The following is a 16099-nucleotide window of genomic DNA, read 5'->3' on the forward strand; positions in this document are numbered from 1 at the left end:
CACTTGGTGTTTAAAGACTATTAACCCCCCCCCCCCCCCCTTCCCACAAAGATTATTTTAAAGTGCATTTCCGTAAAATAACAGCAGGCATCTATTTAGCACGTTGCCTGTTCCCCCAGGAAGCTTTTCTGATCACCACCTGTGAGTTCTTTTTCCCCCACAACAAAAACAAAAGGAGTCTCAGATAAACAGTGTGAGTGGTTGCCATGGTAACAACTTCAAGTCTGTCAATGAAAGAGCCAAGAAACTACATAAGCACCAAAAAAGTTACTCAACAAATCACTTCTGTCACTTTGATCTTCATGCCAAGTGGTGTAACCTTTGACCCCTGTAACAAAAGTACATTTACAAGCTGTTCTAAAAGTCCGCCACTAATTTTGCTACAGTGCAAGAAAAAAAAAAATGGTGCACATATCACATCTTTTGCTACTTAATGCTGGGAAACCACAAGAAGATTTGTAACAGAATTTCCCGTGTGCACATCGTCGGATTTTATGGCCGAGCGTTGGATGCCGATGATGCTTCTTTCCTATCCAGATACAAATCTCGCTTCTTTTTTTTTTTTTTTTTTTTCTCTCGCAGCCAAACCGTGACCACTGTCTCCTGTACTGGACCGAATGAGATGTTGATGTTGTAAAAATAAAAAAAGAATTTTACCACCTTAGGAAAAAAAGGAAGGGGGGAAAATATGAAAGGCAAAAAATTAGCGGGAGCCAAAGCCTCAAGCAACATGGAGAATATGGACGTTTCAAGCACACAATGTAACTTTCTTGACTTTGTATTACTGGCAGAGAGTAAATGACGCCTAATGAAAAGATCCTGGCACGTTTGACTGTGACTTGAAAGAATATTTTTATATGGAGCGAGTCTGTTTACCTTTTTATTAATATGAGCTTGGTTTTACTTTCATTTTTGTGTGTTTTGGTCCTGTGCCACATCACAAAACATTTCAAAACCACTTGTCTGGAAGCTTAATGTTAATATGAGGCCTTGCGTTTATCACAACTTGGAAGAAAATTTGTTTCAACTTGACCTTTTGGGCTGATTGCATTACATTCTGGTGAGGATAGATTATTTTAGATTGACAAGTGGGTAGAAGTTGTCTGACCTGTCAATCAAAGGTGGCTACGTCCCAACAACCAAAATGTACTTAAGTCATCATTTTGTGGCTGGAAACTAACACGGGGTTTATTCAAAGGAAGCCTAAACTATTGATTCTAAGTAGTAGCTGCGTGAAAGTTAGCTATGTGAAGCGCTATGCTATCAACAGCTACTGGATTTTTCTCCAGGGGGAGGGTATCTGAAGGGGTCCACAAAAAACAATATGCAAAAACACCGATAAACATTCATTATCATGTTCCCTATGGGGGACGTGGGAAATTTGGGGGGACATTTTCAGGGGAAAAAAATATATATTTCAGGGGCTCCGCAAAATAAACCCAAATAATTCTTCAGAAAATACTGATTATGGTTTGATTCAGGACGAGTGGAAACGTGGAAAGAAGTTCCTAGAAAAATAAAAAGAAATACCAAAAAGTCAATTATCTGGCCTGGTATCTGGGGGGGGTCCAAGCATTTTTCAGGGGGAGGACTGCCCCCGCATCCCCCCCTCTAGCTCCGCCAGTGCTAACAACCCAGAATCCATACAATTGTTGGATCCTAATTGCAAATCCACTTTTGCTCTAACACAGGCAGTGTTTTTGCAGTTGTCGTGGACACGAGCAAAATCATTCTTGCGGTCTTGGCCGTCTCATCCGACAAGACTCGCAAACATCAGCAGCGGGATGGCGCTCGGAACCTGGCTGGACCTGGCTTGTAGTCCTTTTCATCACAGCGACCCGGTAAGCGGAGCCAGGTCCAGAAAAGTCATCCATCAAACGCTCGCTGCGGATCGTCGTCGGAGGCGCCCGGCCAAGCGGCCCTCTTGCCAGCACATGGATCCAATCAGCTCACCGTGCAGCAGGAGCGCATTTTACAGCCTCGTCTTTACAGGCGCGACCAGCTCCACAACATTAATAAGCATGTGCGTACACAGGAAGCCAAACAAAGCCGTCCTCGAGTGTTGACAGCAAATGAACAACGGGAGGATTGTCGGAATCCTGGCCAGCACCCGACGCCGTAAAGTGGCCTCGCTTAGTTTCCATACGTTCAAACAAATAAGTGGAGCGATTTCACAGTTCCTCAATCTATCAAGCGGACATTTTGATCAAGAGAAACAACCGGAGGGTTCTGCCCGCTGGAGGCGAAGCTATAACTCCTGATGACGCGGGGAGATATACTGAAGCTACGTCAAACAGACCGGGGTCTGTAAAAAGAATTCTGTTTTATGACGTGTCAACGCCATGGTTACGGTTTAGGGAAATATCATATTTTGGGTTGAGATAATTACTCCCCGATGCTAAGGTGACCTTCGCTGGCTGTCATGCTTGCAATAATGAGCACATGGTTAAGGTTAGGAGATGATCGAGTCTTGACTGGCAGGACAACATGTGAAGCTTGCGGTTGGAAACGAAGGAGGAAGAAGCCGCTCGCCGTCTCCCGCCGCAGCGTTTGGCTCGTCGGTCATTCACACGCAACATGTGGATGTCGCCTGATTTTCTTCTGTGCGTAAAATCATGCGCCCTCCGGCCACTAGAGGGCGATGAATAACGAATCCATCCGAAAGTAAACTGAATTGTTTTCTTCCAGGCTTGACATTATTTTATTCTTCAAATCCCTGCACACCAAAAATAAATCCTTCTAAATCTGATATGTGGAATTTCACGTGTCTAAACCTAATAAAACAGATTAGCGGGCTAGCAGGTTAGCACAAAGCACTGGTCCACATGCTGGCTGTCATGTCTGCCTTTTTATTTTTGCTTGAGCTTCAGTCTTCTCTCTGGTACGTGCGCACACTCAGGGTTGACAATGAGGCACTCTAAAGTAGACTAATGGGAAGATGATATTTCATGGTTTTGGCATACATAGCTAGCAAACTTCCTAGCTAGCTTCCACATCAAATGTTAATGAAAGTGCACAAAGTATTCAATACTGAGGGAGGGGCGACTCCTGTGCATCATTAGGCACCATTTTAGCCACGCCCCCTCAATGTTTGCATATGCCCAGCAATTATTTTACAAGAACATTTCCATTATGGGCGACTACAATAGAGCGCTCATTTCAGGGTGAGAAGAATTCAAGGCAAACTAGTCCAACCCCTAACATATGGATGAAGAGGTGCGGCCATATTTGTCGGTGAGTCATTCCAAGCGCCGCCGTGCTTTTGGCCACAATGGAGGTCGTTGGCACCTGTTTCCAGTCTTCATGCCACAGGGCTAAGCAGCTACTGGCTATCTCCCATGAAGCCATTTGAGCTCCATCCACCCTTTCGTCTATAGCTCTTGGCAAGAGAGGGGAAATTAACTTCTTTCCCAGGGTATCAAACTATTCCTTTACACACGCAAAGAAATAAGCGCAATCTTCTAGAATTGCGATGATTTTCGAAAGACAAAAACGTCCCATCTGGATGCAGCGGATACAAATCCGTTGTGGCTGAGTTTTGCATATAAAAGGCTGCTGCGGGCATCATTAGCGGAGAAATCGCTCAACGTTGGAAAGGAGCTTCGAGCCCTGCTGTAAAAACAAAACAAAAGGAATTTATACACCTCCATCTGTTACTGGTGCAGCGCACGAGCCCCTGAGACTGTTTTAACCGTCGGAGGACATGCATGCGAGCAATCAGAAAAGAACGGGCACAGACTGACGACCACAAACGGCTGGTGTTCGTCGTTCCAATTTGGACGGAGAGGTTAGGCCCGCTTGGGGAAAACCGCACTGGAAAAGCGACCCGGAATTGCATCTGGTTCGCATATCCACAGTGTGTCACAATTAGCCAGTCGAAAATGACAATATAGTGTATTGTGCAAGTTGGAACGAGTCGCCGTGGAAACTTCGGAGATTTTTTGCCGGTCTTTAGACGCTAACACGGAGGAGATTAAACTTCCCGCTCACGGGTCTGGGGAGACATTTAAATAGCTTGAAATGAACTGCAGGTGTTTTTTTTTTTCTCTCTCTTCAAGAACCTTTCACCTGCGTGCAAGAAGAAACACAGAAGCCCGATTATTCATTCGCACCTCTTTCGATCAGGATTACCGAAATCTCATCTGACGTAGCAGTTGTAAAATCCCATTACAGATTCCCAGTGGGACTTGGCCATTTTGCTCCAGTTACATTGTGCAGGTGTCCCATAATGAAACAATCACGATCCATACAAGTCTATCAGCAATTGATTATTCCCCAAAAGTACAAACACATGTGTGGCGGGTGACAAAAAAAAAAAAAAAATCCTTGGTGGAGTAGCGGCTTGTGAGTGATCGAGTATGATTTTATTTGCAAGACCATCCGGGCTCACTTAGAACCCTGGGAGCCGGCGTCGGGATTAACGTACGACTTTTACAGCCGAGTCAGCACATGTCAATTTGGCGTGTTCGCTCACACTCGCCGCCGAACGATAAATAATAGCGATGACACACACGCACAAAGTTCCCCTGAGCTACGGCAAGCATGCAAGTGTCCAACATGAGAGCGGAGATACCCAGAACCATCACGTAAAACCCGCACCAATGATTCGGTTGTTGACTTCCTGTTTTGTCAGCGTGGCCTCATTAGTTGTTCATTTGGAGCAGGAAATGAGCATCAACTGTTTTTTTTTGTTTTTTTGTTACCTTGTGTGTCTTTAAGTCGAAGATGCAAAACAGGCATACTTACAGGAGGTCCTGAAAGACACAAAAAGACTTGTCGTTATTGGAAAGACAACAGTTCATTTTAATCGTGTACCCCCAGAAGGCGTTTTTCCCCTTTGTGTAAGAAATTCTGCCTTTCCGGGACTGCCAATCAAACATTTGTAACTGGCTCTACTTTTACAACTACAAGGGGCTGTGTGCTTGTTAAAAAGCCCCTCCTATCCCCCCCCTTGTTTCTTTTTTTTTTTTTGCGAGGTGACACCCGGAACGGTCGTACGCTCCGGGCTTCTTGTTAAAACACCGCCTAGAGAAAGAAGTTTTTTTGGGAGGGGAATTTTATGACTTTGAAGTGTTTTTCAGAGCGCAAATCAAATCAGTTCAGAATTTCACGGCTGCGATTGTTTGCCCTTCAGATTCAGCGAAATAAAGCGTCGTTGGTTGCGGCTGGCCGGCGAGCGAAAGGCACAACGGCGCCATTGATAGCAGGCCGGCTGGCCGGCCGGCAGGCAACATGTTTATTGAGACATTATGGCGTAAACAAAGCCTGGCGGGATTTCAGAGCTGAAGCAGAGCGTAACGTAGAGCTATTGTTTGCCTGTCGATGGAATTCCCGACCCAAATGAAACGCTTTGAAGTGCTCCACGTTTTTTTTTATGGCATCCTTCAGTTTGCGTAACCGTGGTACAGTAAAACGCGCTTCTGAAAAGGAGAAAGCATAAATGCAAATATTTTATATGCAGCCGTGACTGGAATGTAAACAACTACAGTGCAGCTCAGCCTCCATAATCGCGTCTCGCTTTCAACTCAGGCCTTTGGATTTTTCTTTTCCAAATGCTGACAGACACTTTTAACTTTCTCATCCTTCCCCAAGACGGACCAGTCGGATGGTATTCCAATGAAAATTTAGCATTGCCATGGCGACTCAAATGCCAAGAGTGAAACCACTAATTGCACATCTACGAACTCTTTTTGGCCTCCAATCGTACACACAAAACTTTTACATGATTGTAAAATACAGCATGCATTGCCGATATTCTTCCAAATCATTCCTCAAATGATTGCCCCCCACACACACACACACACAAACGCACATACCGGGTTCTCCATTACGGCCTCGCCTTCCTCGTTTCCCTGGAGGTCCTGCAACAGAGGAAAAAAGGTCACATTTAGTTTTCTTTTTAACATCCTAGAATTGAAATAAAAGGATGTAAATTGCTAAATGATAATGCAAATTGCGTTCGGCGGAATTGCTATTGACGACGGTACAAAATGGCAGTTCTGTCCAATTACTCCTCAGTGTGACTTTAAACAAAACCACAAAGGCAAACTTGAAACCCTTCCTTCCACTACATACTGTTTGTTTATCCGTAGTTTTTTTTTTTTCTTTTCAATTTGCCATTTCCCTGTCAACTCTCGCAGCCTGCTGGAGAAATAAGACAATTACACGCTTTGGTGACTTTCATGTGCGATGGAGCCGCCTGGCTTGTTTTTGTATGAGGTCGCATTCAGTCCCAGGCAATGAAAAGCCGCAGCATGGTTTCCAAAACGAGCCCGCCGATGGCAGGTATGGAAAGGAGCTTTCCTTCGCCGGTGCGTGTCAAAGGCTGCGCTTGTTGCCGGCAGACGTCCTGGAAGTGAAATGTTCAGCTCAAGAACCTTGAGAGTGCACGTTTATAGCCTCTTTCCGTCTTTTCTTTTTATAAAGAGATCCTTTGTATTAAAAGTTGCATTTGGAGTTTTTAAAAGGAATTTTTTTGGGATGTGCATGACCCGATTCGACCTCGGCTTCTCTGGCTCCTCCTCAGCATTTCATCACTTTGACAACACAAGCCGGCTTGATTTATGTCCCTCTCGTCGTCTTACTGGGGTGCAAAATGCAAGCTGATGTTTGCTTCTGCAGCTCCTCAATTCCAATCCCTCCGTTTGGCTGAGCGTCAGTCCTCCAAGTTCTTTTGGACGTCGTTCAGGATAATGTCGGACGCTGCCAACCGAGGCGAACGCGTAACCACAGGTGGACGCGCGCTCGGGTTGTTCTCATCAAAGGCCTTTGTAAAAAAACTAAAAGCAGTTTTCCCTTCCTTGGCTTTGTCATCCTCTTCGAAATGACACTGGAAAGCGCTCCGAGGACAACGACGACACACTCGTGAGCAGACCTTGGCCGCGCGGGGACGACGACAGGCCAAACAAAATAAGCTGTATTCATTTTCAGATAGCGTCACACATTCACACTATTTCAACACTCTGATTACAAGCTGAAAGATGAGATTGCCGCAAAGTGTACCAGCGTGGGTCTCCAGAGCACGCCAAGCAAAACTTTGACAACATTTCACTGGAGCAAAACTGAAGAATAACCTGATGGCTTGCATTGAAAACAGCTTTTCTGATATTGTGACAATCCAAAGCCAAAGCATGCAGGCATCCTTCTGCCGCATGTCATTTGGACATCACGTTCCAAAGGCGCTGGTGGAGAATCTCAAACGTGGATTCCGTGAGAAGAAGGACAGATGGCAACACTTGTTTGATTGACTGATGGCACAGAAATATGGCCCCAAAAAATGTGCACTCAAAACTTTGGCATATATTTGAATTTAGTCATTCGGATAAACATAAATGAAAATTGAAGAAAAGGCCATTTTAAGCTGATATATTGACATGACCTTCAGACTAATACAGCGCTGTAAGTGGGCCACTAAGGAGTAGCAGCGCTTAATTTTAACTCTTGGCAAACCAGAACTTTTGATGGCGTACCATAATAAAATGACAACATCACAATAGCTTTAGTTAGCTTTTATTTTGAAGCTAGCCCGCGTGATTGCGTGACAGCCAGCTTGATTAGATTTTTACATTTCGGTTTGTATCCCAGCGTTTCGCTACTACCAGCACCAACACAATGCCATCCTGAAGTCATTTTCAATCGCTAATTTAGGACGCTAAAAACAAATTAGTAATTTCACCGTCATTGTACACTACGACACAAATTAAGGCACGAGTGACACCGCACTAGACATGAGGTGCATTCAAACGCAGTGGGACATTTCATACTTACAACTTATTTACTTATGACCTTTTTTTTTTTTTTTTTACAAAATATTTATTTATTTATTCATCACCTGCTGTTATCCGCCGTTTAAAAACCTTGAAATTGGACTGGTTTAGTTGCAGCTCAAGAAAAAATAAATAAATATAACCCAGAAGTGGACCAAAATCAAAACATTGCATGACTAATAGGCGCTTGGACACTAAAGTTTTGTGGAAGCTAAAGTCTACAGTGCATATGTTATTATCTGAAGTCTACATAAACGGTAACATATTGTTTTAGTGGTAACAAGTAACAATGGCGCACTTCTGCTCACAACAAAACCACACTGAGGCAAAACCAGGCCAGCCAGCCTCCCTGGACAAACGCGAGGCTCGTTTGAGGGCTCGGAGCAGGCCACTGAAAGCCTCCCCCCACCAAACCCGTCCAACATTTCTTCGGCATTAACGCTCGGCCGTTGCCAAAAAAAGCAAAGCCGGGGTCCCGGCGCAAAACCTCACAAGCATCAATCAGGCATGACTAGCACTGGAAGTGCTCAGTTTGCCTTCGCAATCGGGTTTTGGGGTGGCAGAAGTGGCCTGTTGGTGGCATTGTGGACAAGGACCTTTGATCGAATATTGAATCGTACTCTGAATTCCACATTATGAAAAAAAGCTCCCAAGAGAAATACTTTGCTTGGTCCTGATCCTGCAACTTAGTCCGGACTGAAAAAAGAGAATCGGCGGTTTGTCCGCATATCTCGGCAGACGATTTATAGTCAAGGCTTGGTTCAATGTCGGCAAACTTTTTATGAGGTCTCCGCAGCTTGAGAGCCTTCTTGAGTGACGCGCTCATTTCTCGCATAGTTGACAAAAACACTACTGTGCGACCCATTCAAAAATTTCAGGAGGATTAAGTCGAGACAGACTTTTACATCTCCCGTGAAATCCCAGAACACGCTCGGTTGACTTGATTCGACCTGGCAACCTTCGAGCATCCAGGTCAAACAGAACCCAAGTTGCACACTCGGGTTTTTGCGGGGGAAAAAAAAAAGTCTGGCAAAGAGGAGGCCCATTTTTTATCCAGAGGCTCATAATTGAGGCGCATGACAATGAATAAATCCTGGCGTCGAAAAAACAGAAAGGAATGAATTGCAAATTTGAAAAAAGCAGTGTCAGCTGAGGATTTTGTCTGCCTTCCGCAGTGATGCTTTTTGTTGCCTGGCAACAGAGTCTGCAAGTAAAGCCACAATGAGAAAAAGCTTCAGGAAACAAAAAAAAAAAAAGAATTTTTGGAAGTGATAGCACCTGAGAATGAAAATTATCCAGCAAAACGATTCCAACTTGAAGCAGCCCAACATTATCAGTCAACAACATACGAAGTGAAGCTCTGGAATTCGTCTCCGTCGACTCTGGACTGGTTTGGAGGTCGCCAGTTAAGTGCGTTGTTGACATAAAAATCGAAGTTCCCTTGACCTTGTGACCCCCTGTGAAGCACAAAACCTTTCCTGGACAGATGCTGGCCTTCTCACTGTCATTCGTTCAACTTCAAGCAATTTTTATGTGAAGTCCAATTAAGACCCAAACGCAGTCAAGAAGACAAAAGCTGTGATTCTAATTTATCGAGAAGGGAATCTGGTAAAAATGCTGCTTTTAATGCCGCATTCTTGGCAGTGATAGAATACACAGCAAGACACAAGAGATAGCTGCGAGGCGTTCAGGAATCGTGAGCGCTCTTCCTTCAAGGCCGCGGCGGCGCCCGCCCGCCCGCCCCGCGAGACGGAAGCCTTCTGAGAAAGGCTTTTCATCACCTCGAATAAGATCAACGCGATTTCCTTCTGGCAGAAGTGCTGACATATTTAAGAGTCTTGCCAGGCAATGGAAGCGGTAAGGTAAATGGGTGAGGGAGGGGGGGCGCTAATGAGCACATTGATTAGCTCCCTTGTATCTCTTTAGACAGCCGTGTCCCAGTCAGGCCTATCATAGCAAAAAAGGCTTCAGAATGAATAACACACGTGCATGCCATCTCAATGTTACTCTTGGATAAGCACGCCAGCAACGATTCCACATGTATTAAAAATAAAAGAGGCATAATGAGTTTGGCTTGGCATGATTGCTCAATGAAAATTTTCCTTTTGATTGTTCAATCTTGGAATAGATGTGAGTAGAGCAGTCAGAAACCCACCAGATGAACTAATGTTTTGACAGAAGGGAAAGGCTAGAACCAAGAAAGGAGACAAAAGTTTTAGGACACCTGAGTATTGCAGAGAGGAGATTATTTGTTGGTTGTAAGGAACACCAGAAAAAAAACAGCCGTGCAACTACAGCGACATGAATATTCGAGATTGCGTGGGGACATTTTTGAAGCTCGCCGAGAGTTTCAGAGTAATGCCAACATGATATCATGTCGGCTTGCCTGCACTTGTTTATGCCGTTCTCCTAAAATACTCACCGAAGTCCCGAGTCGGCCTGAAAGCGAGCAGGCCGGCTTTGGACTTAAAGTAAAATACTTTCTATGTGTTTAAGACTCACGTGGCTATTGGATGTCGCGGTGAAATCACGTGGCGGTAAACACCTGCGGCTAGCGGACGGCGTGACTGCTGGCCGACCTCCGCGCCGGCAAAGATGTGTGCCCGCCTGTGCGTGTCTGTCTGCGTCGGGAAGTTTAAGAGACCCAAGAGTCGTAAAACGGGGACCGCAGGGGCCTCTCCGCAAACTGGTCAACGACGGTTTTTGGAGACATGCAGTCATGAGAGACTTCATAAAAAAAAAAAAGAACAGAAAGGAATCCTACTTTCCAAAAAAAAGTTGGATAAAATCGAAAATGTAGAAATAAATGGAATTAAAACATGCCGTTGAATTTTGCCCACACTTTGTTGTTTTCTGTTTACATGGTGACTAAATGCGCAAAGTGGATCAAATCCAGATTTAATTTGGTTTGACTAGTCAACAGCTTTACAGCCTCTTTTTTGCATGGAGAATGTAATCCAGATATATTTATAGCTACATACCAATCATAAATCCAAAATTCTCCATCCCCAGCACCACCGGCGGGCGGGCGGGCCTCCTGCAGTAAGACTTGGTGGTCCTTTGTCATGTTTACTTGACCCATGTGGGATTACTCCGTGCGGCAGTTGGTGCACACGAGCGTGACGGGCGCAGACTCTTATGTCACGGATACTCCATCTTGTTGACGGCAAGACAGAAAAGTATGACAAAGGGATGGATGTCCTTTTTTCAAAGCAACATGGACGCTTAAAGTGAAAATCGTCTCGCGGTCTATTTCGTTTATTTTCCCATCCCGGAGTGAGCCTTAACTCACTCCCGGGGAAATGAACTCTTCCTCCAACCAAGTCAACTAAAGCAAATGAAGCATATCGAGGCACTAGGGAGCACATTATAGCATCATCTTTGCACTTGGGAGCGTCAAAGACGGCGGGCTTGTAATCAAAAAGACTCCACACAAAGTATGCAGGAGTGCAATCCAAGGCGGCAAAAATAGCACGAGCGAGGAAGCCAAATGTTCCAGCTAATGAACAAGGCTGCTGTTTTCCCAGCTTCTCGCCATGTTTCCTTTATAAAATTATTATTATTATTATTTTTTTAAAGTTGAGTCATCGCTGTGAACAACAAGCTTCATGTCGAATAACCAAAAGAATTTTCAAGTGTTTTCGGCAGCAGTCACCTGGCTGCCTCGTTGGAATTTCCTCCCGATGTGTCACTCAAACTGACCAGGTCAAAGGAGACCGAGCAGGGCTCGTCCTCTTGGGATGATTTGTAATCCGGGTCTTGTAGTTTCAGCTGGCCCACGGGCCACGGGGAGAAACTCTGTCGACACCCCTTTGTCTTTTTCTGGGTTTGATCCCAAAGGGACTTTTGAAAAGACGCCGAGAATCCAAACAACAAACTCAGCCTGGGGCGCTAGCTGCTTCGACCCAAAATTTCCAAAAGAGCCGCCTCAGAGTGTTGCATTAGCCTGAGTGTCACATTTTTGGGGGACCTTTAAAGGCACCTTATTCAGCACAGCGGTCCAGCTGGCGGCCACACGCCACCACCGGCGGCATGCGAACCAGAGCCAGAGCAAATATCAAAGCGGCAGCGAGAAATCTCCAGACGTTTTGAATTAAGCCGGACAATCATCTCCTCTTGCGTCGCCTGTAATGAGGGAGATTAGAGCAGATCCCAAGTCATCCTGTTCTCCCCACCGACCAAAAAAGAAGACACGCAAGATTGAAGCGGTGATGCAAGCTTTGAGACGGCACGCCAACCTTGGACTTGTAAACAACAGCGCGCTACGAACGGAGAAAGCTAACGAGCTTTGCTACTTCGGGTTGCAGTCGCAGCCAAAAGGAAAAATGAGGTCATGAAATTGTTATGATCAATCAATTAATCCAGAAATGGTTTGGCTTGGTTGGATTGAAATGAATGATCATTTTTATTTTGATGGAAGAATGGGTTGATCTAAAGGTTTCTCGGAATTGTGGCTCAGGGTTCTTAGGATTATCCTGGACCCACCACCCTTAGAACCACCTTGTCCGTATTTTGAACAGATCTTCTAACCTCAACTTTTTAAACAGCCTTGAGTCCTTTGACCAAAGCCGAAATGGTTCAAGGAGGTGGAGTCCTTTCCCAAAACTGCCTCAATGGCATCGATGCATACCCCCTTTCACCACGCCGTCGCTTGACAGAACTTGAAAGCTTCATTCCCGAAACAGAGCCAGGCCACGGATGACGACATGGAGGACGCTGAAGACAGTTGTGATATGGAAGAGAGGAAAGAAACGGGGTTCCTCCCGGCAAATGGCTCCGCTGATTGCCGCATGCTGTTCACATTACAGTCGCCGTCTTACAGCGTCGGCGTGTTCCGTGAGAACTTGTCGATGCTACGCGCAAGTTCTAGTGCTGATTGCGCAACACATACCGGGCGAGTCTCATTTTTCCACGAGCTCCACTTTATCAATCATTCCTCGTACGGAGGCCCTCTGCTTGCAATTCCATTGGTTAGCGGCGATTCGAAACGACGGAATATTTACAGATGGACATCATCAGAAACAGGTGAGGGTATGTTTTCGATCAAAATGCGCAAAATCAAACAAATTGGTTCTTTTTAACCCAAACTGACAATCTCGGATGAAACGGACAGTAACAATTCATCCCTCAAAGATGGCCGACCTGAACCCTACCGCAGTTCACTTTGCATTCTTTTCTGATTTTTGCTGTTTCCATTATAGTTTGGGAACTTCTCGCTGAGCTTTGGAGCAGCCAAAAAGTTCTACATGTTTACTGTGGAAGCAAAAAAAAACAAACTCCGTTCATTGGGCTTCCATGTGCCAAAGCTCTGCCATGGAACAACCTTTGAAAATGAGCCTCGCACACAATTTACAGTCATTCCACAACAATAGTTTTCCACACAACCTTTACCGAGTACAACTTGGAGCAAGCTAATAAGTCAGCATGATTGCGATTGGCCGATTACTTGGCTTGGACACCACATTACTTTCCAGTATGCTAAATTGTGATCTGAAATACATTTCGCGAGTCGCACTGTAACATAAAATTGTTTGGCTAGCAACGGAGACATCAGTGACGTGGAATCTGCCTTGAGGTTTCGCCAGTATTCAAGTAAATTGAGCCAAGACTCCTCCGTGATTGTCTGTGGTGTTCTAAAAGGCTAAAAATGTCAAAGTGCACAATGGCGCAATTGTTGCGCAACTCGGTTGTTCTACTCTGACAGAACACACAGGGTGCTGCCAGAGGGCATCACACACACACACGAAAGGAAGAAACGACGCGAGAAAGTGCTAGCGGGGTGGCTACGAGAGTCTGCCTTGTCATATCAGAGTAAAGCTACTTTACAAATTTAAAAACCTGACAGCTGACTTAACAGAGACACTTTCCCGCTAAAAGTGCTTTGCTAGCATCCGTAAACAAAAAGGAAGAAACGACGCGAGAAAGTGCTAGCGGGGTGGCTACGAGAGTTTCCCTCGTCATATCAGAGTAAAGCTACTTTACGAATTTAAAAACCTGACAGCTGACTTAACAGAGACACTTTCCCGCTAAAAGTGCTTTGCTAGCATCCGTAAATAAAAAGGAAGAAACGACGCGAGAAAGTGCTAGCGGGGTGGCTACGAGAGTTTCCCTCGTCATATCAGAGTAAAGCTACTTTACGAATTTAAAAACCTGACAGCTGACTTAACAGAGACACTTTCCCGCCAAAATTGCTTTGCTAGCATCCGTAGATAAAAAAAGCGTTGCCATTTCCGGCGCAGCTGCATCTGGTCAACTTCAAGGCTCTCTCGAGCACGAGCAATGTCTGGGCTCTTTTTAGTAAAGCCGGGAGGGAGACAGGTGCTTCCGAATGCGAGGTGAGATACTTCAGACCAAAAAAAGTCACGGGCTGTTTTGAATCCCGTGGCTACCGAAGGTTCTGGCAGGCGTTGACAGCTGCACATGCGAGACCTTGACTCGGGTTCACAACCCTCAAGAGGCCGACATCTTCCAAACGGCTCTTCTAGCTACTTAAGACAAAATTAAATCGTTTCTCCCCCGCTAATGCCATCATTCAAAGGCATGTCTACCGCCGTAATGAAATTGCTTGGAGAAGCCGTTCTATTTAAACCAAAGCCTTTAAAAATTAATGACTTCCATCGTCTCGCCCGCCATGCACAAAAGGAATTTGATCATAATGGACTTGATAGACTGTACTTGGTTAAGAGACAAGCATTTGCTTGTTCTGCTCGGAGGAAAGCAGATAAAACGCTCGTGTACGTGATGAAGTCTCGCGGAAGTCATTTTTCTGCTCGCCAAATGCGAAACCGACATTTCGATTCTCTCGGGTAACTGCTGTGTTTTGTCTCAGTCTTTCTCGCAAAGGGTAATAATGCACCAAATCATCCATCTCTTAAAATGCACTGAGAAAGAAAAACAGCTTTTTTTTTTACTGCTGCTTGGCAATTCCAAATAAAATAAAAAATAAAAAAACATTCCATAATGGCGCGTTTTCTTTTCTTCATTCAAAGTCATCTCACTCCACCGTCTGACTGTTATGATGTGGATGGGCAACTAAGTGTTTGTTTACTTCTCCTCTAAGCCTGCCGCCCACAAGAAAGGCAAGACCAGGGGGGGCGAGTCACAAGAGTGGAAAAATCATTAACAAAGCGCCAGAGCAGGTAAACACAAACCTCGCTCTTTGGCTGATTAGCATGAGAAGATAACGAGGGTCTTCTAAAAACAGCAGTGATGTTCTAAAAATCTTCATTGCAACGGCAGACTTACGTCAAAACGACAGTTTTTCTTTCACCGAGGAATCTCCTCATATTTTACGACTCTCAATATGGCCAAGATCATAAAACTTCAGCTTGAGCATCTTTTCTTTTTATTCTTGAAGTCTAAACGATGTTCCATTCCATGTCTTTAAAGCAGACGTCGAATCACATGTGCCGTTAGCTTAACGCTAGCACCCGACGAGATATGGAAGTTAGCATCACTTAGTTCCAAGTGAGAACATTAAACTACAAAAGAACAAGAGAAAAACAACAAAAACAGTTTATAATCCACTTGGTGTGAACTTCCAGAATCCTTCCAGTGAGACTTTTGATAGGCACCAAAAGCCCCTCGCCTCCATTTTCTGCTGCATTAGCATTTTCAAGTTGACAAAAAGAACTTGCTGTGTCGCGCAAAATGCGCTCAAAGACTCAGCAAGTAAGCAGCGCCCGGGAAATGCGCTCGACACGGGAAGCAAGCGAGCGTCGACCTTTTTAAATCAGACTACTGATGCATAACAAGATACGTGTTGAGAGGTGGCGGCTGGGCTCGAAATCACCGCCAGGACTCCAAAATGGTTTGCAAAGCAGGTCTTTGACTTGAAAGTCATGAATTTAAAAAGCGAGAGAAGTGCAGTGTATGCAAAGTCAAAAAAAAATCTGGCAAAGGCAATGACAAAGAAGAGAACTCCAAATAAGTTAACTTGAGTGATGAGAAATGTCAAATATGCAGAAATGCTTGCGTTGAAGCGCTCTTAGGGTTCCACCGCTGGACAGAGTTCAATTTATAGTCACATTTTGCGGCTAGCATAAAAGAGCCAAAGATGAGAAGAGCAAAAAGGAGAATTCCAGTCAGCTGTCACAGATAGACCAGAAAACAGACTGGTAGAAATATCTGGCAAGCAAAAAACCCGCCAAGGAAGCCTCCAGGAATCAATGAATCAATCAATACTTTGATCTCGGGAGTCCCAAGAAATTCCAAAGCTCCTGCGTGATACATATCTCGATTTGCATGATGCGGACTATTAAAGCCATCACATTTTCGGTGGCTTTTGGCTTCACAGAATCAAATGGAAATTCAGTCTTGTGTAATTGGCTACT

At 44.8% G+C, this 16099-nt stretch overlaps 1 protein-coding gene across 15 annotated transcripts in view; it reads right to left on the reverse strand.

Annotated features, from left to right (window-relative positions):
- The window catches only part of LOC119129617 (collagen alpha-1(XXV) chain), a 65012-nt gene that overhangs the window by 34930 nt on the left and 13983 nt on the right, over window positions 1-16099 (reverse strand). For all 15 annotated transcript variants that reach the window (XR_005099290.1, XM_037262967.1, XM_037262964.1 and 12 more), the window contains exons 3-4: window positions 5817-5861; window positions 4747-4754 (exon numbers count right to left, since the gene is read on the reverse strand). Coding sequence is in view for 14 of the 15 variants with exons in the window: in XM_037262967.1 (XP_037118862.1) it covers window positions 4747-4754; window positions 5817-5861 (53 nt within the window). In the remaining variant the exon portion in view is untranslated. The remainder of the gene's footprint in view (window positions 1-4746; window positions 4755-5816; window positions 5862-16099) is intronic.

The sequence above is a fragment of the Syngnathus acus genome, chromosome 10, assembly GCF_901709675.1.
Source record: "Syngnathus acus chromosome 10, fSynAcu1.2, whole genome shotgun sequence".
Taxonomy (NCBI): domain Eukaryota; kingdom Metazoa; phylum Chordata; class Actinopteri; order Syngnathiformes; family Syngnathidae; genus Syngnathus; species Syngnathus acus.